The sequence below is a fragment of the Gambusia affinis genome, linkage group LG10 (genome assembly GCF_019740435.1).
Source record: "Gambusia affinis linkage group LG10, SWU_Gaff_1.0, whole genome shotgun sequence".
NCBI classification, from domain to species: Eukaryota; Metazoa; Chordata; class Actinopteri; order Cyprinodontiformes; family Poeciliidae; genus Gambusia; species Gambusia affinis.
The window spans coordinates 316125-341676 of NC_057877.1; the positions used below are offsets into that span (position 1 = coordinate 316125).

Consider the following 25552-nt stretch of genomic DNA (forward strand, 5'->3'; position numbering starts at 1 on the left):
TGAGTGTGTGCATGAAACTGTAGTTTGAAGTTCTTTGGGATCCTCTGGACTTGGTAATGCACTATACAAGTACAAAGTCAATTCATTATAAAGAAGTGTAAATATGAATCTTGGAGAAACTTTGCAATATATCTGTGTTGTTTTGTCTTTGTTTTGCTTAACACACATTTTAAAACATTTAGTTAGAGGACAGATACAAAGCATGCCTGGAGGTCTCTTCACAACTGCACTGGAAGACTTTCTGATAAGCTGAAAATAAATCTAAATCCTTTTCAATTTATTTCACAGTTTCCTGTATCTTGTATCATTGGATTAACCCAGAAGCAAACAAATTAAAGCATATGGTAAGAGCCTTAAGTTAACATAATTAAAACTCAGATCTTGGAAATAATCTCCAGAAAAGGCAAAAACATCACAGTTTTTGTTTCACTCTAGGGGTGATGGTTAGAATTTATTATTTGCATTAGTGGAAATACTGCAATACGTTTCTTTCTTTTAAAAAAGCAAAAAACTTATTCAATAATTTACCTGCCAATTGTTGCTCTTGGGCAGCAGGATATTATCGGAGGGTAGCATAAAACTATCACTGCACCTGACCCGCAAAAACACAACCACCTCTCCATCACGCATCATGTGTGCGTCACACAAAACCAGCACAAACCTAAACCACACTAATACAGGCCACACATGCATGGTCCACTAAAACAGCTGACCTGCTCGTTTATTTTTTTTATTTCTTATTTTTTCAAATTATGCTGAATAATGACATGAAAGCAAAGCCTACCCCTGTGATCCATGGAAGGAGGAGGATGGAGATTCCCAGGTTCAGGTGGCAGGTGTTCATAGTTAGGATGAGAACATCAGGTTGTCCTAGGTCAACAATGACTGTGTTGGGAAGAGTGATGATCCTTGGGACAAAAATGCTGAGATAATACCACAACTGAAGCCACAAATCCCAGAGGGAGCTATAAAGGGGCGTGGATGCAGAGCAGGAGCAAAGAGGATAGAGAGGGAAGAAGTTCAAACTGTCACTTCCATCAATCATAATGGGCAATGTGAGATTGATAGCTAACAAATTGGATGAACTTTAAGCCAAGGTTATTTCAAATGCAGTAGTATCTGTTTTACATAGATATCGCTGCAGGTCATATCTCCAACTCCAACGTCCCTCTGCTGGGTTTCCTGATTATATGAGCAGACAAAGATTTAACAAACAGATTAATGGAGGTGAATCAGCAGAGCTCATCAAAAACAGATGGTGTCCTCCAGGACATTAGCATAAAGTGTTGTCTCTACAGTCCAGACATTGAACTCTTGGCAGTAAGTTTCCAACATAATATTTAACAAGAAAGTTCACCAGTGCCACTTTAGCAATTGCATACATCCCTCCCTCAGCTATGGCTGACAGTACATGTGAAGCCATAAGTTCTATTGTTACTGAGCAACAGACAGAACACCCCAAAGCGTTTGTAGCAATATCTGGTGATTTTAATCATGCCTTACAGCAGAGATGCTATGCTGCCAGAATTTCAAGTTTGTCAGCTGCTCTACCAGTTAGTATATCTCTGTATATCTCTACAAAGCAAGACCTCCACTAGGGAAATCAAGACACAACTTTACTTTTCCCTGCTCAGAATATAAACCCCCTTGTTCAGAGACAACTTGTAAAGAGAATTGCGAGAAAGTGGTCACCAGTCCCGGGAAAGACTGAATACAGTGTATGAATGGGTGAATGACTGGGTATAGTGTGCGTTTTAGGGTCCTCTGAACTTTATAAGGTGCAATTCAAGGCCATGTAAAATTTACCAGAGGTTGGCATAGTAATTCAACAATACACTCTTAACTCTAGTTCTAGCAATAGAAAGAGGAGTTTCAGGAAAGACACACAGTAATGTCATGTGGACCTTAAAATTCCACAACTCCACCAGTGAAAGACTTCCTCTTACTGCGGCACAGCTAAACTGGAGAGTCCTGGTGAAAAAGTAATATATCCATCCATCCATTTTCTATTCACCCTTTGTCCCTAATAGGGTCGGGAGGGTTGCTGGTTCCTCTCCAGCTATGTTCCGGGCGAGAGACGGGTTCACTCTGGACAGGTCGCCAGTCTGTCGCAGGGCAACACAGAAAACAGACAGGATACACAACCATTCACACACACACTCACACCTAGGGAGAATTTAGAGAGCCCAATTAACCTGACAGTCATGTTTTTGGACTGTGGGAGGAAGCCGGAGAACCCGGAGAGAACCCACCATGCACAGGGAGAACATGCAAACTCCATGCAGAAAGACCCCGGACCGGGAATCGAACCCAGGACCTTCATGCTGCAAGGCAACAGCTCTACCAACTGTGCCACTGTGCAGCCCCTAAAAAAATAATATATTTAAGTATATTTTAAATATACTGTATTTTTCTGAAGTACATTTTTAGTATGTTATCAAGCAGATATACGTATTAAGATTATACTAAAAGTGTAAAATAAATACATTTTTAAAAACATGCTTCTGAAACTCTTTACAAATGTATTTTGGTACACTTTTTAAAGTGTATTTTTTCAAAAATACGCTTTAATTTCTAATTAAATATATTTCTAAAATTATACTTCGGACAATCATTTTAAAAATACACTTTGCGTGTATTTGTACAAATGTATATTTTTTTTTTAAAAATCTTACACAAATATAAAAGATTTTTACCTGAAGTTATTTATTCACAGTGCTTTGCACTTGGAATAAACTCCTTGATAGCAAACATTAGATTAGACAAAGGTAGCGAGGAACTTGCGCAGTGGTAGAGTTCATCCCGGAATTAATGGGCTGTCGGTTTGATTCCCACTCTGTCTGCTTCTGTCATTGTGTCCTTGGACAAAACACTTTAAACACATTTGCGTGCTGGTGGTCAGAGGGCCTGACGGCGCTGTTGCAGAGCAGCCTCACCTCATATCTACTACCCAGGAGCTTGCTACCATCAGTATGTGAATGTATGCATGAATGGGTGAATAATTGGGGAAATGACTGAAGGTAGTGTAAAGTACATTGAGGTCCTATGATTAAGTGATATAGATGAACAAGCCATAGATGAACATTACCATTTATTTTGGTCAATTTGGTGAATAGCAACAGAATCTTGGTCCGCCATATTGCTGCCCCAAATTTTTAAATCATTTGTTAACGTGGAAACTGCAAGCTTATTGCATTGACAAGGTCAAAATAATGTCTTGTCTTTTGCATTGGTAAATGGTAATTGGAATCCATATGAGACCTTTTTGCACTGCAGAGCCCAGCCTGACTCCCTTCAATCCAGACCTATTAAAACTCAAGCCCTGATTGTGTTTGTATTGAGCAAAATGCTTCCTTGAAAGTGGGTGAGAATCATTATATCAAGCAAATTCCTGCTGAAGTCATCTCCCCAGAGATCCGGCGGAAGACTTCCTCATTGTCCCATTCTGCCCCTCCTCTACGCACTTGTACAGCAACAAAGCTGAGTGTGCTGTTAGTGTTGTTGCAGGCGTAACTTCAGCAACTCACAGGAAGTAGGAAATCTATGGATGTTTACATGGTGCTTGATGACTGTAATTCATATACATCCTTCGTCTTTCATGGTATTGCCTGTATGGATACTGTTTATTATTTACTTATGTTTAGTTCGATCACTGTAGTTTACTATATCAGAGAAGTTTGATCTGTAACTTTTGCAGATTGCTGAAGGCATGCTTAGAGTGCAATCATGGCATTTTCTTACTTCTAATGTGTATTGCAATGCACATATACTGTAGTTTCTTACACAGTAGAAACTGTATAAGCCTGGCAAACCACCAGGATTCACTAGATCACTTCCAGGCTAAGCAATGCTTGATTTTATTGTTAGAAAATTTAACAATTGGGGGAAAAAATAAAAATAATTAAAAATTGCTTAATTTATAAATTGTTTTAATCTTAAAGCTGGATTGCAAGAGTCTCCAGTGTTCTGAGAGTTTCACTTGTGGAGCAGATTTATTTCTAAAAGATTTATAGGTTTAAAGTTTATGCATTTAAAGTTGGGAGCAGACCAATCACACAGCTCGAGCCTCTGCGTGTTGCTTCCCGCGCTTTCAGCCACGCTTTCAGAGATGCACGTTGATCTAGCTGTGAGAATGATTCATCTTTGTGAACAAAACCTTATGTGGCCTTTACATCTCAACAGGCTGCCCAGCGTGTGGCTCTGTTTTTCCTGTAAAGTTGATGTCAGTGTTCCAGGTTGGTCGGTGCATTAGTGGGTAAAGAACCAGCGCTAACCTCATCATGCGACCAGGTTCATGCAGGTTCACGCAGGTTTTATATTATTTTTTCATTATTTTTAGTACAATTTTTCCAGTTACACAAAGCATCAAACCATATCAAATGCTTTGTCCACTTAGTCAGCCAGAGTTAATGCGCACAGAGATCTGAGAAACTCATCTCACAAACTGGACCAACCAAAACAGTTTCTGTGTCCCCTTATTAAAACCTCAACAGACATGAAATGGAAGAGCTACTGTTGCTACGTTAGCAGTATTGAACTTAATCTCCTGTTTGCTGTGCATCTCTGTGCAGTGCAGTAGATTTAACTCAGCGGTGATAGGAGCAAGTGAAGGAAAAACATAGCGGTGACCTTCCCGTCGAGATTGAGTTTTTTTCTGTGTTGATTTGAGTTTTTCTGTGTGTTTATTTGGGGTTTCTGTGCCTTGAGTCTCCGTGTTCTCCTGCCTACCCCTTGATTGTTCCCAGGTGTGTCTCGTTCTGTGATTACCCTCTGTGTATTTAATGCCACCTGTGTTTCTGTGTCTTTGTTGGGTCCTTATCTTATATTGCTAATGCTAATATTTTTAAAACACAGCAAAAAAGCCTTAACCCATTGATGACATTGGATGTCAACACCATCTCATCTCAACAGATGGAGCACCAGTACAAAACAATCAAAGAAAATGATAATCAAGACTCTCTAATGCCTTCACACAGTCCCACTGCAAATCAGCCACCATGTGACATCAACAACACGATGGAAGCTCGTCCCACATCCCGACGTGGTAACTCCCAGCAGCCTGCTCACTCAACTAATTCACCAATGACAGAGGTTATGGTGCATCTGAAGCTATTGAGAAAAATTTGTTTGAGATCTTTCTTATCTTGATACCCCCAGAGGTGCATATGCAATAACACAAAAATTACCTTATGGTATACAAGAAAAATGGCTCTTTCATGGATCTTCTTATAAACAAATACATTGTGTACCCTTCCCCCATTCTCAGTCTTTGTCTCATTCATCCACAATCAAGCATAAATAAGGAATGATCTGAGCTTCAACTTCTTTGTCAAGTTAACATACAAAGACATCCATGGAAAAACGGAACAAGGGAAATCTCAGTTCACAAAACCGAAATATCAGCTGCTGCGTGCTCAGATAACAGATACAAAAAAAAAACATGGAGGATCAAGATAAGAGGTGTCCTATACACTGAAAAAAATACCTCTTTGGATGAACATAAAAAAATCATGGAAAGGATTTCCACCTGATTACTTTGCTTTATTTCAGCACCATGTAATTCTGTTACTCCTATTTAAAGCAAATGTGTTAGGTCAACTTAATTTATTAAGGTTATTCCAATGTAAAGCAATTGTGTTGACTCAACTTATGTTATTATGGTTATTCTATGGGTGATTCTAAATCAAACGTGTTGGCTGAACTTAATATATTATGGTTATTCTAATTTAAATAAAATGAGTTGGGTCAACTTATTTTATTACGGTTATTCTATTAAGTGTTGGCTGAACTTAATATATTATGGTTATTCCAATTTAAAGCAAAAGTGTTGGCTCAATATAATTTATTAAGGTTGATTAAACTCATTTACTATAGTTGGACTCAATGTAATTTAAAAGAACCAGCCCAACTAATTTGCAACGCTTTGGACCAAATAATTTACTTGACTAAGATTAATGGCAATTTAGTTGAAACCAACTTTTCTTTTTTTTTATCCGAAGAGTTTTTGCGGCTCTAGTGGCTCATATTTTTTTGAGACAGTAGGCAGACAGGGTGAGGACATGGCAAAGGTCGCCAGGACCGGGAGTCAAACCAGGGTTGTCTGCGTCGAGGACTAAGGCCTCCAAACGTGCAGTGTGCTAAACCCCTGCACCACCACAGTACGCTGGAGAAACCAACATATGTTACAGTGATACCTTCACAATAATTATTAAGTTGATCCAACTCATGAAAATTAAGCTAGCTCAACAAACGTGTTTCATGCTGAAAGAAAGCTATTTAATCAGGTGAAAATCCTTTTCATGGTTTAATTACATTAATTCAAGGACTTTTCTTTAAAAAAGTCTTTTTAAAAAACCGACTTTATTTACAGTTCTTAAATGCTGAAAGAAATTTAAGAACTGTATCAGTGCAGTTCTTAAATGCCAATAGTGCCCTACAGAGAAAATAAATATCTATAGTTTAATGTGTAACGAAAACCACTCTGAAGTTTTCCCAGGAGCAAAACAATTTGTCGCATAATCTCTCGTGATCCCCTGATCTCACTAGACCCTCTTCAGAGGGAAATGAACCTGACTAAATTGAATCACGTTATCTCAACTTGGATACGTTATTCTAGTTGAGACAAAAACGATTGTTTCGCGTGATATCCCATGATCTCACTCGGCTTCAGCACAATATCAGTCTGACTATAATGAATCATGTTATCTCAGCATGATTAAATTTTATAAACGTGAAATTGTTGAATTTTCTGTTTATCCAACATGATTGTATCATGTTTTTGTTTGAAACATGAAATTATTTAGTTAAAAGTACATGATATTCTTTTGTTAATCTGATAACCCCCTAAATTAATTTTTTACAGTGTACATAACAACACCCACTTTATAGAAGTTTTGTGCATTTCAGGAGAAACCTTTAGAAGAAAGAAAAACTTTTCTCAGAGAGAATGTCATCTGTTTCAAGTGTTGCAACTCCTCAGCACACACTGCCAGAGACTGTCAAAATATTGTTAAGTCCACTGAATGCAGCAGTGACACACACTCATCTGCTCTACACCCAGGTCAGGCACCATGGGGGAAAGATGGGCTGATAAGGGTCTGTCTTGGGCGTGTTCATAAGCCATTCAGTGTAAACACATATTTCACCAACATTCTAGAACAAGCTCATACAACCATTTTTGAGCCCTGTCCAAGTGTTCTACTTGTTAAAGAGAGATATGGTCCCAAAAGATCAAAAGATGTCTAGGAGGTAGAAGATGCTGAGCTATATCGCACAGTGTTCCAACTTACCAGTGAAGATAATAAACAAGCTTCATCCTTTGAAGATCTTGCCTTCATGGCAATAATAAAACAAGGAGTAAAAAAGAATCCTAGTACTAGTTGGGTAGCTACTCTGCCATTCAGACAGCCAAGGCAGCACCTCCCTGATAACAGACAGCAGGCTATTAAGCGATTCCACTCTCTCAAACACACAGGAAACCAGAGATGAGCCAACACTTCTTCTCCTTCATGGGAAAAAATATTTGAAAACGGAGATGCTGAAGTTGCTCCTCCTCTCAAACCAAACCAGGAACGGTGGTACTTTCCTATTTTTGGAGTCTAATCCCCAAAGAAGCCTGGCAACATTTGTGTCATGTTTGATTTAAGTGCAAAGCATCAGGGGGTGTCTCTAACTGATGTTCTCTTGAAGGGTCCTGACCTCATCAATCTACTCCTGGGTGTTCTGCTGAGGTTTCGCAAAGAAGCCATTGCCATAACTGCAGACATTAAACAAATGTATCACTCCTTCCTTGTGAGAGAAAAGGTTTGCAACTTTCTACGGTTCTTTTGGTTCAGGGACAACGACCCTAAACAGGAAGTCACTGAGTACCACATGACAGTACATGTGTTTGGAAACAGTCCCAGTCCAGCACTTGCTACTTACTGCCTTAGGCAAGCTGCGATGGAGGGAGAACCACATCATGACCCTGGAGTGAAAGACTTTGTCAACTGTGACTTCTATGTGGACAATGCACTTTAGTTCTTTTCCACTGTAAAAGGTGCAGTCAGTCTGCTGAAGAACACACAGGATGTTCTAGCAAACTCAAACTTGAGGCTCCACAAAATTGCTTCCAACAACAGAGAAGTTATGGAAGCTTTTCCTGCTGAAGACCATGCAAACGACTTGAAGGATTTGGACGTAACCTCAGATGTTTCTTCCTCAAAAGCGGAGCTGGGGACTAAATTAGAACTTGGAGTTTGATGCACTTGTATTCAAAATTAATCAAGAAGAGAAACCCTTTACACATCAAGGAGTCTTTTCTATGGTAAACAGTGTGTATGACCCCTTAGGATTTGTGGCTCCTGTGACCATCCAAGGGAAGTACATTCTGAGAGAGTTGACACAGCAAAGAGTAGACTGGGATTCTCGCCTTCCTGACATGATGGAGGAACAATGGATGATTTGCCGAGATTCACTGAAAGATCTAACTAGCTTGAAGATTCCAAGACCCTACACTGAAGTTTCTCTTTCAGCAGCAAAGACAAGAGAATTGTGTGTTTTTTTTGGGGGGGGGAGGGCGGAGGGGATGTTTCAGACACACCAACGAAAACTAGTGCAGCAGTTGTCTATTTCAAGGTGGAGAATGGAGCAGGAAGCATACAAACTGGCTTATCTTAAAAAGTTTTCATTATTCCCTAACACTGATTTAGATTATCTGACACAAGAGCTTACCTTAGAAATAAAACAATGTACTATGTACACTGGAAGAAAGTGGTTGACCGCTCCAAGATGGCGGCCCTACATCTTGCCAGCGACAAAAGGCAAGACTTGTCCATGAGGCGATATTCTTAATTACGTCTATGCATTTATATATATTAAATAAATGATTAACTTGTAATTGGAAAGATTTCTTATGTGCCAAAACATTCATCCATCCATCCATTTTCTTCCGCTTTATCCGGGGTCGGGTCACGGGGGTAGCAGCTTCAGAAGGGAGGCCCAGACTTCCTTCTCCCCAGCCACTTCTTCCAGCTCCTCCGGAGGAATCCCAAGGCATTCCCAGGCCAGCTGAGAGACATAGTCCCTCCAGCGTGTCCTGGGTCACGTGGGACGTGCCCGGAACACCTCACCATATGTTTTCTTGAAACTGTACTTTCAATACATTTACCTAAATATCCAGAAAAGTTAGCCAACTGATATAAACTTCACAATATTCTACTATAAAATATTGGCTTCATATGAAACATGATTGATGAAAAAAAGCTAAACACAATGGGGAAAATGAAGTTTAACTGTAATGAAATGCAGACAAATCCTTTAGTTAAAAAAAACATGCTGATAAGGAAGTGTGTGCAGCTTTTTTGTTCCTGGTTCCACAAATGACTCCAGTCCAGAAGAACAGCTTGTTCTGTCCAGATCTCTTTACACCTGGTCAGAAGATCTTCCAATGTAGCTGAGAAGATTCTTGGATGCATGTATTTTTATGTTCTCGAGCTTAACATATTAAAATGCATCTGAAACAAAGACAAAGCAATGGCGGTAGGGTTCTCCCAGGTGTATATTTTCACTTCTTAGTAATTAGTGAAAAGCTTCATTTAAAAAAAAAAAAAAAAAAAAAGCTTTAAAACTAGATTCATATTATTTAGTACAAATTTTGCAGTCCCAATCGCTGTAAATTAAACATTTTACATTATTAAGCAGCATTAAAATCCAAACTACAAGAGTCAACAAGGCACCTATAAAAACTCGTAACTATAGTTAACACAGTTAGCAGTACTAACTGTTAACAATAGTCACTGATTACAAGACTATTAACTACTGTAGTCTTGTAGTCAAGACCTGCCATCAGCAAGTCTTTCCAATTAATGTTACTCTGAGCATTTTTAGCTTAATTTGAAATAATAAGCAGAGTGATGTTCTTTAATTTCTCTTTGTAGCAAAGGATTTTTGAAATGAGTGCTTCAGTTACCCCTTTTCTTGATGTACTTTTCCTACCACATTTTCTGATTCCTCTAAATTTTTTATAAATTTGCATGGATTCAGTACTCTTCAGTAGGATATGCGTTTTATGGAGGGTGTCAGTGGCTGCCTTCTGGATATCTGTCAAGTCTGCTGTCTTCATTTTGATTGTGTAGCCTACTAAGACAATTTAGAGGCTCAGGGACCCTTTGCATGTGTTTTCATCCATCCATCCATCTATCTTCTTCCGCTTATCCGGGGTCGGGTCGCGGGGGTAGCAGCTTCAGAAGGGAGGCCCAGACTTCCCTCTCCCCAGCCACTTCCACCAGCTCCTCCGGAGGAATCCCTAGGCGTTCCCAGGACAGCCGAGAGACATAGTCCCTCCAGCGTGTCCTGGGTCTTCCCCGGGGCCTCCTCCCGGTGGGACGTGCCCGGAACACCTCACCAGAGAGGCGTCCAGGAGGCATCCTGACCAGATGCCAGAGCCACCTCAACTGGCTCCTCTCGACGTGAAGGAGCAGCGGCTCTACTCTGAGTCCCTCCCGGATGATTGAGCTTCTCACCCTATCTCTAAGGGAGAACCCAGCCACCCTGCGGAGAAAACCCATTTCGGCCGCTTGTATCCGCGATCTCGTTCTTTCGGTCATGACCCAAAGCTCATGACCATAGATGAGGGTGGGAACGTAGATCGACCGGTAAATCGAGAGCTTCGCTTTTTGGCTCAGCTCTCTCTTCACCACGACGGACCGGTACAGCGCCCGCTGTACCAATCCGCCTGTCGATCTCCCGCTCCCTTCTTCCCCCATTCATGAACAAGATCCCGAGATACTTAAACTCCTCCACTTGGGGCAGGAGACCCCCCCTGACCCGGAGAAGGCACTCTACCCTTTTCCGGCTCAAGACCATGGCCTTGGATTTGGAGACACTGATCGCCATCCCCGCCGCTTCACACTCGGCTGCGAACCGCTCCAGCAAGAGCTGCAGATCACGTCCCGATGAAGCCAAAAGGACCACATCATCTGTAAAAAGCAGAGATGCAATCCTAAGGCCACCAAAACAGATGCCCTCAACACCCTGGCTGCGCCTAGAAATTCTGTCCATAAAAGTAATGAACAGAATAGGTGACAAAGGGCAGCCCTGGCGGAGTCCAACTCTCACCAGAAACAAGCCCGACTTACTGCCGGCAATGCGGACCAGACTCTGACACCGGTCGTGCAAGGACCTGACAGCCCGTATCAAGGAGCCTGGTACCCCATACTCCCGGAGAACCCCCAACAGGGCTCCCCGAGGGACACGGTCGAACGCCTTCTCCAAGTCCACAAAACACATGTAGACTGGTTGGGCGAACTCCCATGCATCCTCCAGGACCCTGCTGAGGGTGTAGAGCTGGTCCAGTGTTCCACGACCAGGACGAAAACCACACTGCTCTTCCTGAATCCGAGGTTCGACAATCCGACGGACCCTCCTCTCCAGAACCCCCGAATAGACCTTGCCAGGGAGGCTTAAGAGTGTGACCCCCCTATAATTGGAGCACACCCTCCGGTCCCCCTTTTTGAACAGGGGGACCACCACCCCGGTCTGCCAATCCAGGGGAACTGGAACCACCTCGGCGACCTCGACCCCAGAGATTGGAGAGCCCAACCCAGAGTCCCCAGGCGCAGCTTCCATAATGGAAGGCATGTTGGTGGGATTGAGGAGGTCTTCGAAGTATTCTGCCCACCGGCCCACAACATCCCGAGTTGAGGTCAGCAGCACACCATCCCCACTGTAGACAGTGTTGGTGCTGCACTGCTTCCCCCTCCTGAGACGCCGCATGGTGGACGGAAGTCTTTCTCCATGGCCTCTCCAAACTCCTCCCACACCCGAGTTTTTGCCTCAGCAACCACCCGAGCCGCATGCCGCTTCGCCCGCCGGTACCCATCAGCTGCTTCCGGAGTCCCACAGGCCAAAAAGGCCCGATGGGACTCCTTCTTCAGCCTGACGGCTTCCCTCACCAAAGGTGTCCACCAACGGGTTCGAGGGTTGCCGCCGTGACAGGCACCGACACCCTTGCGGCCACAGCTCAGATGAGCCGCCTCGACAATGGAGGCACGGAACACAGTCCACTCAGACTCCATGTCCCCCACCTCCCCCGGGACGTGTTCGAAGTTCTGCCGGAGGTGGGAGTTAAAGCTCCGTCTCACAGCGGATTCCGCCAAACGTTCCCAGCAGACCCTCACAACACGTTTGGGCCTGCCAGGTCTGACCGGCATCCTCCCCCACCAGCGGAGCCAACTCACCACCAGGTAGTGGTCAGTGGACAGCTCCGCACCTCTCTTCACCCGAGTGTCCAAGACATACGGCCGCAGGTCCGATGAAACGGTGACAAAGTTGATCATCGAACTGCGGCCTAGGGTGTCCTGGTGCCAAGTGCACATATGGACACCCTTATGCTTGAACATGTTGTTCGTTATGGACAATCCATGACGAGCACAGAAGTCCAATAACAGAACACCACTCAAGTTCAGATCGGGGGGGCCGTCGCTCCCAACCACGCCCCACCAGGCCTCACTGTGATTGCCCACGTGAGTCCCCCAGCAGAACAAGGGAGTCCCCAGGTGGAGCACTCTCCAGTACCCCCTCTAGGGACTCCAAAAAGGGTGGGTAACCTGAACTGTCGTTCAGCCCGTAAGCACAAATGACAGTCAGGACCCGTCCCCCCACCCGTAGGCGGAGGGAGGCTACCCTCTCGTTCACTGGGGTAAACCCCAACGTACAGGCGCCGAGATGGGGAGCAACAAGTATGCCCACTCCTGCCCGACGCCTCTCACCTTGGGCAACTCCAGAGTGGAAGTATGTCCAGCCCCTCTCAAGAAGACTGGTTCCAGAACCAGAGCCATGCGTCGAGGTGAGACCGGCTATTTCTAGCCGGAACCTCTCAGCCTCACACACTAGTTCCGGCTCCTTCCCCACCAGAGAGGTGACATTCCACATCCCAAGAGCTAGCTTCCGCAACCGAGGATCGGACCACCAGGGTCCCCTCCCTCGGCTGCCACCCATAACACAATGCACCCGACCCCGTTGGCCCCTCTCACAGGTGGTGGGCCCATGGGAGGTGGGGCCCATGATTCCTCTTCGGGCTGAGCCCGGCCAGGCTCCATGGGTAAAAGCCCGGCCACCAGACGCTCGCCGTCGTGCTCCCCCTCCAGGCCTGGCTCCAGAGTGGGGCCCCGGTGACCCACGTCCGGGCAAGGGAACGTCGAGTCCAAAGTTATTATACATCATCAGGGTCTTCAGGCTGCCCTTTGTCTGACCCTTCACATGGGACCTGTCTGCCTTGGGTGACCCTACCATGGGCATGGAGCCCCAGACAGCAGAGCTCCCAGGATCATTGGAGCACTCAAACCCCTCCACCATGACAAGGTGGCAGCCCAAGGAGAGCCCAATTCATCTTAATTGAATAACCCTAATACTACCTAATGAGTGTTATAGCATGGATTTGTATATTTATTTCTTTAATAATATTCTCATTTTGTAAGACACCAAATTTAGGATTTTCTGTATCTGTAAACTATATCAAAACTACAAGAAATTGAGGCTTAATATTCTTCATTCAAAATAATCTATAGAATAATTTCTGAAATGAGTGAGAAAAAATAAACTTTTTCATAATATTCTTCTTTTTTTGAGGGGGTCTGGAAGGGTGCATGTATGGTAGTTGTAGTTGTTACTACAAGTTTAACCAAATTGTTCGGAAAATAACTGAGAATGCAAGAACATATGACTTAAAGTCCCAACTAGCATCCAAATTTCATCTACTTCACATGAACAGGTTTCCAGGTTTTTTAGATAACGTTTAAAAACTGTTATTTGCCACAGTGGAATTTCTTGGTAGAGAGGGCTAGACTGCCAGTGTCTATTCAATTTTCAAACACACGATAGCGACCACCTATCCTTACCATATATGTGCAAGGATGTTCTGAGAAAGTCCAGATTGAATGAAGATATCCTTTACTTCCTGTCCACTGACAAAGCCATCCAGATCTGCGTCCGTCTTCAGAAAGATGTCATCATAGCGACCACGTTCTGACAATGGCACCACCCAGTTCAGTGAATGCTAAAACATGAAAACATGCATGTAACTTCATATTTTATGATCTTTTGAACTTCTAAGTGTCAATCAGTCTAAAACACTGTTTTGTTTTGTTTGTACATACAGAACAAAACAATCGCTAAAGTTCACAACTATTTAGAAAAGTCTAGTATTTCAAATAAAATAACCTGAAGGGGCATTATTATAACTGTTCCCTTCAATTGTTATGAAAATGCTATTTATATATGTAAAATATGACTTAAAAGAAATTTGATGCCTTAAAATTTAAAAACTCCTGCTTCTTTTGAAACCCCCAAATACAGGAAGTCATCATAACACTGCTCCTCTTTTAACCCTTTAAGAACAATTTTACCAGCATTTTACTAAGAAGTAGCTCTTATAATCATCTGTTGTAATGATCCAGCTCCAAGGAGGAGATGTGCCTTGAAGGTGGAGCCTGGTCCACCCAGGTGTTTTGCCACATGAGATTAAAAGATATCTTAAACATGCATCAAAGAATCAAGGTAACACGCCAGGTAGAGCCCTGCTCAAAATTATTGGCACTTGTTCTTGTTTTGCATAACCTCGTGAATATGTTCAGAAATAAATGAAAATGTTCAAAATGTTTGGACTTCTGACTGAAAGATCCTGCTGACAAAGCAATTCAAAGTAATTAATTTAATTTGCAACATAGATATTTTAATTCCAGAGGACAAAACAGAAAACCAGCACTATTATTGACACCCCTCTTTAATATTTGGATGCACTCTCTTTGGCAGCAATGACGGCCTCCAAACGTTTCTTGTATTCATCTATAAGCTTCTTGCACTTCTCGGGTGGCATTTTCTCCCACACTTCTTTTGTAGTATGCTCATGCTTTGTACATTTGCAGGGTTCCTTTTTCCAATGTCAGATTTCTGCTCCACCCAAAGATTTTCAATTGGATTGAGATGAGGACTCATTGCTGACCATTTTAAAACAGTCCATTTTTTCCCTTTCAACCATGCCTGCATGCTTTTTGATGTGTGCTTTGGGTCGTTATCTTGCTGGAGGACCCAGGATCTTCACCTCAAATCACGTTTTCTTACACTGGGCAAGACATTTCGCTCTAGAATTGCTTGATAATCTTCTGATTTCATGATGCCTGTGATATGGTCAAGGCCTTCAGAGCCAGATGCCGCAAAGCAGCCCCTCAGTCTTTATGGATCCTCCACCATGCTTGGCTGTTGGTATGGTGGTATTTTTTCTTTAAAGGCTTCATTGCGCCATCTGTAAACATACTGTTTGTGTGAATTACCAAAAAGCTCCACTTTTGTTTCATCTGTCCATAAAACGTTGTCCAGAAGGCTTAAGTTTTGTCCAGGTTCTCTTTTGCGACGATCAAGTGTTCTTTTTTATGTCTTTTCTTCAGCAATGGGGTCTTTCTTGAACTCCACCCATAAAGCGGATGTGTACCACACAAGTACCACACAAGTGCAGTGTGTGGTACTTGTTGAAACAATTCCACCAGGCTGCTTCAGGTTGGTCTCTAGGGGCCTCATGCATAAAGTGGCATGAGTGGCAAAAAAATGTGCAGCCTCATATTATACGCACAAGTAAGCATGTATAAAAATTAACTTTGTGTCAAAGTTTGCTCAAATATACAAACACTCTTTCCCTGGTGTGAAAATGTGTGGCAGCCACAACAAACTCCAAAACGTCAGAACTCACCTAAATACACTGAAATCTGACTAGATTCAGTTATTTAGACCAAGAAGCACCAAACCTGATGTTTATTTTATGACTTTAATGTTTTATTGTTTAAACGTAAACTATGAAACTGGACCGCATTTATCCTCCGACAATAAGCTAACACGCACACAAAATAAAAATAAAAGGATGTGAAAACCTCACAAGAATGTAAATAGCACTTTTCCTCAGTTTCTGTCTCATAAGGATGTATCGCATTGGTCTGTACGCCAAAGAGCATGAAATGCATCTATGGGGTCATTTCATTGTGACTGAACAAGGAAACAGGGTTGGATGAGCAGATTAACTCCAAACAGGTTTGATTATTTTAAGGTGATCAAGGTGTGGAGATTCAAGTAGCTGTGCAAAGGTGTGCAGCGTAAATGAGGAGAGCTTTGGCTCTGATGGAGAACATCACCAAGAGAAGGATTCAGAGGGAGCGATTGATCAGAGATCATATTGATCTGCTGGGAAATGTTGATGAGGGTTTATGAGCGTCTAGATTAATCCAGACTGATCATCCTGGAGCTCTGAGCAGAACTTAAAGAAGGAGCCGTGTGGTACTGGTACCGGTCCAGCTACAGTCATCCTTCAGTCGAGCCAGGCCTGCTTTGTAAATGCGCCTTATGGACAGAAAGCATCTCTATTCTGTAAATGAACAACTTATCCACATGATTCCACTATTCAGAATAAACGTCCACATTCCTCACTCAAAGACTCTCTGACTCTCTGCCTGTCTTTAAATCCTGGCAGAACGCTCTGCTGTTCAAACAGGCATTTGCATGATCTCTTTATTTCAATTCTTTTTTTATTTGGATTGTTTTTCTTTAAAATGTATTATTTTTATTTTTGTGAGGTGACCTTACGTGTCATGAAAGCACCTTTTAACTCAAATATATAGTTATTATTACTATTAGAAATATTTATACTGCTACAAACCAGGACGTTGCCATGGTTATTGCTTCACCTGGTGACAGACTTCTAGGTATTTATATTAATTATATATTTATGGGTGGTGACAGGGCGGACCAGCAGTTGTGCTCAATTTCCTGCAAATTAGGATTTAGAAAGAAAAGGTGTGTGTGCACGGCTTTATGCATCTGAATTAGTTTGCACGCTGCATTTTCTAAATTTACACCAAGTACACCAAGTTTTAGTGTGAAAACCTCACACTCTTTTATGCATGAGGCCCCTGATCAATGTAACACACCTCTAGAGAAACCTTGGATGACATCGTTCACCACAGATACCTCATCCATCAGAGTGGGGGTAGGTGGCCCCACTCTGATGCTGGGAGTCCAGAATTAATCTCCTCTAAGATTTTTACTTAGATATGCTGACAACAACATAACAGCATTAAGGGAACACACTGATTGCGTAGCACACTTAAACATTAATACATATATAATTGTAGGTGTAGAGTATTTAATACCATCTTCTCAAAAATTCTGTGCCAATTTTCTTTTACTCCAGTGCAACAATGTCTTCCTCATAGTCGATGCTGTCAGTCTGGCTGTGGCCAGGAAACGCTCTGGTTCTTTGTAGAAATAGAAAGATATATGTCAGGCTTAAGGCTTATTTCAAAGCTGTACTAATGTTCGAAAATTGGACTTATGTTCAGTATGACTTAAAAAAACATTTCGGCTATACACACTCCTGAACTACCAATATATTGTATATTTCCAGGGGGTGGGAGGGACATGTTTTAAGATAAGGAACCTTGCTAAGATAAAATCTTCCTCTGCCTGTCTTTGAGAGGGCTATTCATGCATTCATTTAGTTTATTGTAACTCTTTGTACTTAGGGTTGAACCAGAGCTCCCTGCAGCGACTGCAGAGCGTACAAAATGCCCGAAAACAAGGAGGTGTAAATCTATTATCCTGGTTTTGCGCACCCTTCACTGGCTCCCTGTTGCTTTTAGAATAAAATTTAAGGTTTTGTTGATTAATTTTAAGTGTTTAATCTCTATGGGCCTTTCTTACTTAAGTGAGATCTTGCAGCCATACACCCCATCCAGAGCCCTGAGGTTTGAATTACAACAATTCTGCAAAGATGAGTATCCCAAAATTCCTCCATAATGCTCATTGCAAGTTAGCGCAAAATGCTTGACTGCAGTTTTTGCTGCTGAAGATGACAACACCAGTTATATAGTTTAGGAGGAATCACTTTTCACACAGAGCTATATATTTCTCCTAAATAATACAACTTCCCTTCTTCCACAATTTAAAAAAAAAAATCAGCGAGAAAACAGCTTTCAAAGTTTCAGAAGAATTATTTCCATGAAGAACAACCTGGAGGTGTTACCAAAAGTTGTTCCATTACGTTACAATAACCTCACCCACCAGCATCGACTGTCAATTAGCAATGGAACTTATGGCTCTTTGTAGTGAAATGATCCAGGAGATTTGGTTTCCTTCAAACACCTGTTCAAAAGATATATTTTTGAAAGTTTACGTTTTTCTAAGAACAAGTTACTTTATCCCTAAAATATTATTTATGAGTGAAATTCACAAAACAGTAGAACCATCTATTTTAAGCAAAATTAATGCATATTCAACAGGTCTAAAATACACCCAAAGTATGTTCTTGTTTTCTGGGGGATTCCTCCAGAAAACTTGCTAAGCCTGGTGGAAGGGGTGCTAGAGCAGTCCACTGATTTTTATGTAAAAATGTTTTATAACTGACAGGAAATTTAACTAGGTAATGATGTCTTATTGGAAGACATTAACAATACTTAAACAATTAAATTAAAAGTGATGTGTTGACAATGTTGATGAGCCAAGAGTTTACTTCACACTTTCAACTTATTGGGCGAAAGCAATAACAAAATGGAGTGAATAACCAATAAAGCCCAGTATGTTGATCTGAGTTGCAAAGCACTAAAACAGCTTTTGTTGTGTGTCATCTTTGACCAGGCACTTTAAGTTTTTAGGTCATATCTCAGATTTCTTTTTTATTTAGTAGTAAATATTGATAAGGTAATTATAGTGGGTACTTTAGAGTTCATGTTGACACAATCTAAATAAAGCCTTTAATATCTATCTTAGACTCAGTTGACATGATGCCATGGCAAGATCACTCTGCCCCCATGAGGAAGTAGAGCAAAGCTCTTACAACCATCATTTAAAAAACCCAATAAAATAATATAAACAGTGACATGTATAAAATTTTGATGAATTATGCTCAACTTTACCTAAACATTACCTCAAAGGTTGCAGAAATCTAAGAGTCTAATGTTTCCAGTGTCTAATGCACATATGTCAGAGTCAAGGCCCGCGGGCCACATCCGGCCCGCGAGAAGATTTTCTACGGCCCCTGGGATGATCTTGATTTATTATTAGAACCGGCCCGCAAGCCGGCACCCGGTCTGAAAAAATGCGAGATGCACCTCCCCCCGTTCGATCCTCTGAGCGCACCCGTTCGATCCTCTGTGCCCCCCACCCACCCGTTGATCCTCTGTGCCCCGTTCGATCCTCTGCCCCCACCCACCCGTTCGATCCTCTGTGCACCCCGCCCGTCCGATCCTCACAACCCGTTCGATCCTGAGGGCGGACATTGATCAGTCCGGCCCTAAACAGTGACATGTATAAATTTTGATGATTTGGCCCTCCGTCCATTTGACTTTGACACCCCTGGTCTAATGGGTATTTCTTGAAATACAAATTCAATCTACTCAAGTAAGAGTAGCAATAATAATATTACTCAAGTAAAAGAAAAGGTAGAATGCAGTAAAACTACTCTTATAAGTACCTTTTTCACAAAAACTTGCTTAAGTAAATGTACTACCCACTTTTGAACATAGATAAACAAAATTGATAGCCTATACTGGTTAACAAGTATAGCATTAGCTAGTGATTATTTAGCAATCATTACTTGCAACCAACAGCATTAATGAACTATCAAAGGTTGTTTTGTGGGGAAAAACTGTGCAAAGTTCTTTGCCTTTTGCATACTGTTTGCTTTTTATAAAAGACTGAAGGGAGGAGACTTTGTTGTTTCAAGTTGATTTTAATTAGTTAATTTTGTCATTTAAATAGTCACTCATTGTTTGTTGCATAGGATGCTTAACGTTTTGCATTTGTTTATTCTTTTGTTATGTTGTGCCTCCCTCAACAGAACAACATAGGTGTTGTTTCTTAATCTTGTGCATCTCAGATTTCAACATAAAAGTTCTATAAGCACTGACCAAATTATTCTCCATAGTTGTGAATGCTCAACATACATCTAAAGGTGAAAAACATTAAACAGAAAATTCAGAGGAAAAAGACAATTTGAAAAGCAACAAAAAAATTTTTTTAATACCATACCAAAAATGGCACCTGAATGTTTTGGGGATCTGATTATTATATGTAGACTATTAGTGATACCCAAAACATTTGTAAGGTAAACTCTGTCTGAAGACCTTCATTGACTGACAATCACTGCTGTGCTGTATTGTTGAAATGCCATGATTGCAGTTTGTTCTAGGTCCTTATAAATCAAATTCTTTACATACTACTGAGCATACACAGCACTATATTTTCAGTTGTGTTCACACAGTACACAAGTCTGACTCCTGAATGACACATGATTAAGGCAAAACCCAGATTGAACCCAGAATATTGTCACACAAGTGGAAAATTGCCTCAAAATTAGATCTGCACCGATTTGCTGTTAATATCTGCATCATCCCAATATTATAAAAATTCTAGATTGGGTATCAGTGACAATGCGTCGATCCATAAAAGCCGATCTATTCGATCTAATTCTATGCTGCGGGCGGCGCACCACCACTACAAAATGAAAGCCCCACACCTTCAGAATTAAGCTTTTTTTGTTGTTCTTATTTATTAAAACAATGTAAAGTGCATAATATACATATACATAAATATATTCTATATTTCTGCACTTTTACTAACCATAATCAGAGTTTGAAATGAATTTAAATGTCATAAAACATTAAATTTTACTTTATTTTGAAAAACTACCACCTTCTCCTGCCTGTCTAGCTGCGCCTAGGGTTGCTCAGCTAGAGTTGATTATTATGCCAGTAATACACTTACCAGCCACTTTATTAGGTACATTTTGCTTGTACCGAGTTGGACCGCCTTTCACCTTCAGCACTGCTTTAATCCTTCGTGGTAAAATGCTCTGCTCACACATCAACAACTATTGTTATTTTTATTTTATTTAAAATTGTTTAATTTAAGTTTTTATATCTCATGGTGCAGAAGAGGATTTTTGTTTCTGTAATTTGCAGTGTTTAAACAAATATCAATTCTCCCTCCTCTTTCCCAGTTGTTTGACATTACATTTCTGATCCATTTGACAGAAGGTTTGTAGCAGTTCATTTTTGGAAGTTTGACCAAGGTAGTTCCATAGGCAATACAGCTCCACAAACAACTCAGTGGCATTTTTTACTTAAGTTTTAAAGAGTTTACTTAAGTTACTTAAGTTAAGTTACTTACGTTTTCTGTTGTATAGCTTTATACAATAGAAAACTGACAGATTTCATAATGGAGGCATAATTGGATTTGTTGTCTGGCACCTTTTACAGACAGAATCTTCAATTTGCACTTAAAAAATGTAGAGCAATTAATAAAATACTATCTGCTTGCTTTTATTCTATAATGGGCTTAATTTAGTTCTGCCTGCTGCTCTCATTTACAATCTTCACTGCAATCTTGCATTATAGGTTGTAGTGAAGATTGCAATGTTCACTACAATCTATAATGCACAGAAGTTTTTGTTTCTCTTTGTTCAGTCAAGTATGTCACAAAGGTTAATGTACATTTACTTGCTATGGTGCCTAGTATTGGTACATTAGTGTGAGAGAGTTTATTACCAGTCCTGACTTGAGAGTGTGTTTGGGTGACAGGCTGCCGGTGCTGTTGAGTGATGTCATGCTGCCATGGGAGGGTGTGGAATGTAGTGAGTCTTTTAGTGGTGGGGGGCTGGCTGGTAGTCCAGAAATAGGACCTTGCACTGAGCAGAGGCTCTTCTTCCTCTTTGATGGAGGGATGAGGGCAGAGGGGAGGAGGGCGGGAATGGCCTCCTTCTCTAAGGCCCGATACACAAGGTGCATGGCCTGAAAGAACATAATCTTCTTTAATAGTTGCATAAAGAGTTTTTCTGTAACAGCAAATGCACCACAGACATCAAAAAATGCTTCAAGTCTACACATAGGCACAAGTATCAAAAAACCTTTAGGGCTGTCAAAATGTCTGTACATAAGAACAAAGACACTCATATACAGTTTTTAACTAAGATTAAAAACTTTGATACTTTTTGATAAAGCTTATTATTAGAGTAGCTTGGGTTATCCTGAGCTGGCACTGTAGTCATTGTGTCACACATGTAACTGCTGGAGGACATACTGACAATTTTTCTCACTCTGCCCTTCCCCCTTCTAAAAGTTCTGAAGAAACATGAAAGTTATCAATTTTATTTATGCCGTTTTTATATCAAACAGATCTCAATGGGCACAATTACACATTGATGATTGCAAGCTACTTGATAGTAGCCACAGCTGTCCTGTCGCAGTCTGACAGAAGCCATTTTGTGTCATTGGCCCTTCTGACCACCAGAAAGGCAAGGTGGGACCAAGGACACAACGGCAGGAGAACAGAAATCGAACCAGCAATTCACTGATTGAGGGACAAACTCCTACCACCGTTGCCGCCATTGTTCCCATTATAATTACTGTTTGTAAGTTAAAGACATTAGTAATACTCACCACTGCAAATTCATCCTTATCCAGATGGCCATCTTTATCAATGTCACTCAAATCCCAAACCTAATGATGTGAAATAAACAGGAGGAGAGTCAATGAGATCCGGGATTAAAATTTGTTGAAAGCAAAACTGTAAAAAGAAAAAGACGAGAAAAAAAGACTTAGTGTCATGTCTTTTAGGATTAGGAACACAATGAGGAGAACAGGAAATCAGATAGATAAAGTTTATTTTAATAATGATGAAATATAAGATTGTGTGATTCTTCTCCTGTGGACGGGAAGCCGGAGTCTTCTGAACTCTGAAGACAGTGGGAGAGAGATGGTGAGATTGATGGCAAGTTGGACAAGTTGAATTATGAGGAACTGGAATGATCTTACTTGATGAAGTGGTTAGCTTCTACCAGGGGGAGAAGTACTGTGGTCTTTAGGGTTGTGGTCTCTTTGCAGGGAATCTTGAGATAATCCAAGTTACAGTGTGATCTTGACAGAGAGTTCTTTGGAGGTAGATGGAAGAGTCTTGCGGTGAAGGACAGACAGGTAAGTTCTTGTGAGAAGAAGCAAGGAGTGGTCCCGATAGCCAGCAAAGAAACCAGGAACTGTCAATGATTCTACAGCTGACCTGAGGTGAAGAGAGACTCAGGCAACCACTGGGTAAGATCTACTGCATCACGAGGGGAAACCAGAAAGCCAGGAACTCAAGATACACAGTGGGTTGAATCCAAAGCGCCACAAGAAAATACCTGAGGGCAATTCAGCAGGAAAGTATCGCTCAAGATAATCTTAGAAAACTCAGAGAGCAGACGCATAGAGGCTCAGAGTACCATAACTGGCAAACAATCAGGTGTCAAAGTGTTGGCAGCCCACTCCTCATATACTCCTAGATGACAAGGTAATTGATCACGCTGAATCCGGACAGCAGGCACACCCTCCAGGTAAATGCAGCCGATAGGCACCATCTAGTAGATGACAAGGGAAATAGCAGGCAAACAGAAGATCCCCACAAAGAGCATAAACCCCAGTTCCCAACAGTTAGAGGTGAGTAATCAGAATGGTGACAGCTTAACCAAGAAATATTCAGTCAGGCAACCAAAGCTCAGAGAAGAAACTGAGCATTATTGGATGATTCCTTCAGCTTCTCCCTGTGTATGATTTAAAATTAAAACATTATCCACTAACTCTTAATAACCACAAATGGTATGTTCAAAAGCCTAGAGAAAGTCCTTCCTGTTTCGCCACAAAACAGGAAGTGACAATGACTCCTGTCTGGTAGGTCAGATTTTGGCAAAACTTCATAAAACTTGCCACTGGACTCATACTGAACTGGACTAAAGGTAATTTAGAAGATTTCCCAAATGCATCGCCAATGGGAGGTGTGCAGGATTGGCGCCAAAGTATCAACAATGGCAATGAGGTGACAGAGCTTTCACTGAGATGTGGGCAGAGGGTGGGAGGAAGTGGCAACTTCTGATCTCCTCCATGTGACCTTGTGTCCTAGCTCCTTACCATTTATGTATTGCATCTCCTGGATTCCTAATATTAAAATAAATTTTCATTTGTGGATGTTGGAACACTGAACTACTAGATTTTTTAGTGTTAGTTTAGACTGTTGGTATCGAAGCATCCATGTTTCCCACAGTCTTTTCATGTAACCCACTGGCTAGGGTTAACAGAGTTGCAGCATTCCAACAGTTCCTTATTCTCTTCCCATGCCCATTGATGTCTTATTCCAGTAGCCAATTTGCTACTGGAATAGTTCCTCAACATCTTAAGCAGGCCTTATCTGTGGCATCTCATATTTGTTACACATATCTTAATATCTGAACTTATATGTTTTGGTATCTTCCTGTGTATGGATTACTTAGGTAATCCAAGTATGGATTATCATACTTGTTGTTTTTCTTCCCACTTGTGAATATCAGGATGCAGAATAGGGACATTTGTTGAGTATCAGTGATGTTCAGGAAAGTTCTGGCCATTAGGATTTAGGTCACATTTGAAAAGATCGGATACGTATCGAATATTCAAGTGGCCTGGGTCGCATTTGAAAAAAAATCTGACCTGTACTTTTCAGACTATCATGAAAAGGTCAGATACAGGTTACATTATCTCAAAAAAATTGTAATTGGGTCACTTCAGGTCACTGTGGAGGCTAACATAACAAAGGCTGCTGCCAGGGACTCAAATCCTGTAGCGTCAAATATGTTCCTCTGCTTAAGCTGGTACATACCCGGGCCTGTCTAAAGTTTGCAAAAGAGCACACCCAGTACTCTTTTGGGTGCTCCAAAAGAGTACTGCGAAAATGTCATATGGTCAAGGCAAAGTAGAACTGTTTGGTAGAAACACAACTTGTCGTGTTTGGAGGACAGTGCTGAGTTGCATTCAAAGAACACCATAATTGATCGAAGCAAGGGGATGAGAACATCATGCTTTGGGGCTGTTTCTCTGCAAAGGGACCAGGACGACTAATTTGTGTACATGAAAGAATAAATGGGGCCATGTATAGTGAGATTTTTAGTGCAAACCTCCTTCCAACAGCAAGTGCATTGAAGATTAAATGTGACCACGATCCCAAGCACACTGCCCTTGCAACAAAGTAGTGGGTTAGTAAGAAGCATTTCATGGTCCCGGAGTGCCCAAGCCAGTCTCCAGATCTCTAGCCCATATGAAATCACTGCTATAGATGAGATCTGCATGGAGGAATGGGCTAACATACCAGCTACAATGTGTGCCAGACTTATGAAGACTTACAGGAAGCGTTTAGCCTCTGTCTGTTGGGAACTGTTGCGTGAGTATTTATGCCTCCTGTTCTCTTTAGGTTCTTTGCTGCAGAAAGTGGATAGCTGTTGCTGCCAGCTGTAGACAATTGGCTCATCAGCAGGCTGCTGGATTTTGGGCTGTCCTGTCTGCGCCAGGAGCACTTGCCAGCTTTCGAGTGGTCTTCTTCACTCCCTTCCTATACCCAAACACCCCTGGACTCATGTGGCCCTTGATTTTTGGTATAAGCCATCCAGCCTCTAAGGCCTGTCACCTAGTTCCACTCTAGAAGTTGCCATCCTCTTTTGAGACAGGTGAACTCCTCCTGAAACACGTCTTTCGCCTTC

The 25552-nt window shown here is 41.6% G+C and overlaps 1 protein-coding gene across 5 annotated transcripts in view; it reads right to left on the reverse strand.

Moving 5' to 3' along the window:
* Positions 1 to 25552, reverse strand: part of eps15l1a (epidermal growth factor receptor pathway substrate 15-like 1a) — a 109188-nt gene that overhangs the window by 54998 nt on the left and 28638 nt on the right. For all 5 annotated transcript variants that reach the window (XR_006371816.1, XM_044128358.1, XM_044128361.1 and 2 more), the window contains 3 exons: positions 22455 to 22514; positions 21564 to 21806; positions 13878 to 14035 (listed from right to left, as the gene is read on the reverse strand). Coding sequence is in view for 4 of the 5 variants with exons in the window: in XM_044128358.1 (XP_043984293.1) it covers positions 13878 to 14035; positions 21564 to 21806; positions 22455 to 22514 (461 nt within the window). In the remaining variant the exon portion in view is untranslated. The remainder of the gene's footprint in view (positions 1 to 13877; positions 14036 to 21563; positions 21807 to 22454; positions 22515 to 25552) is intronic.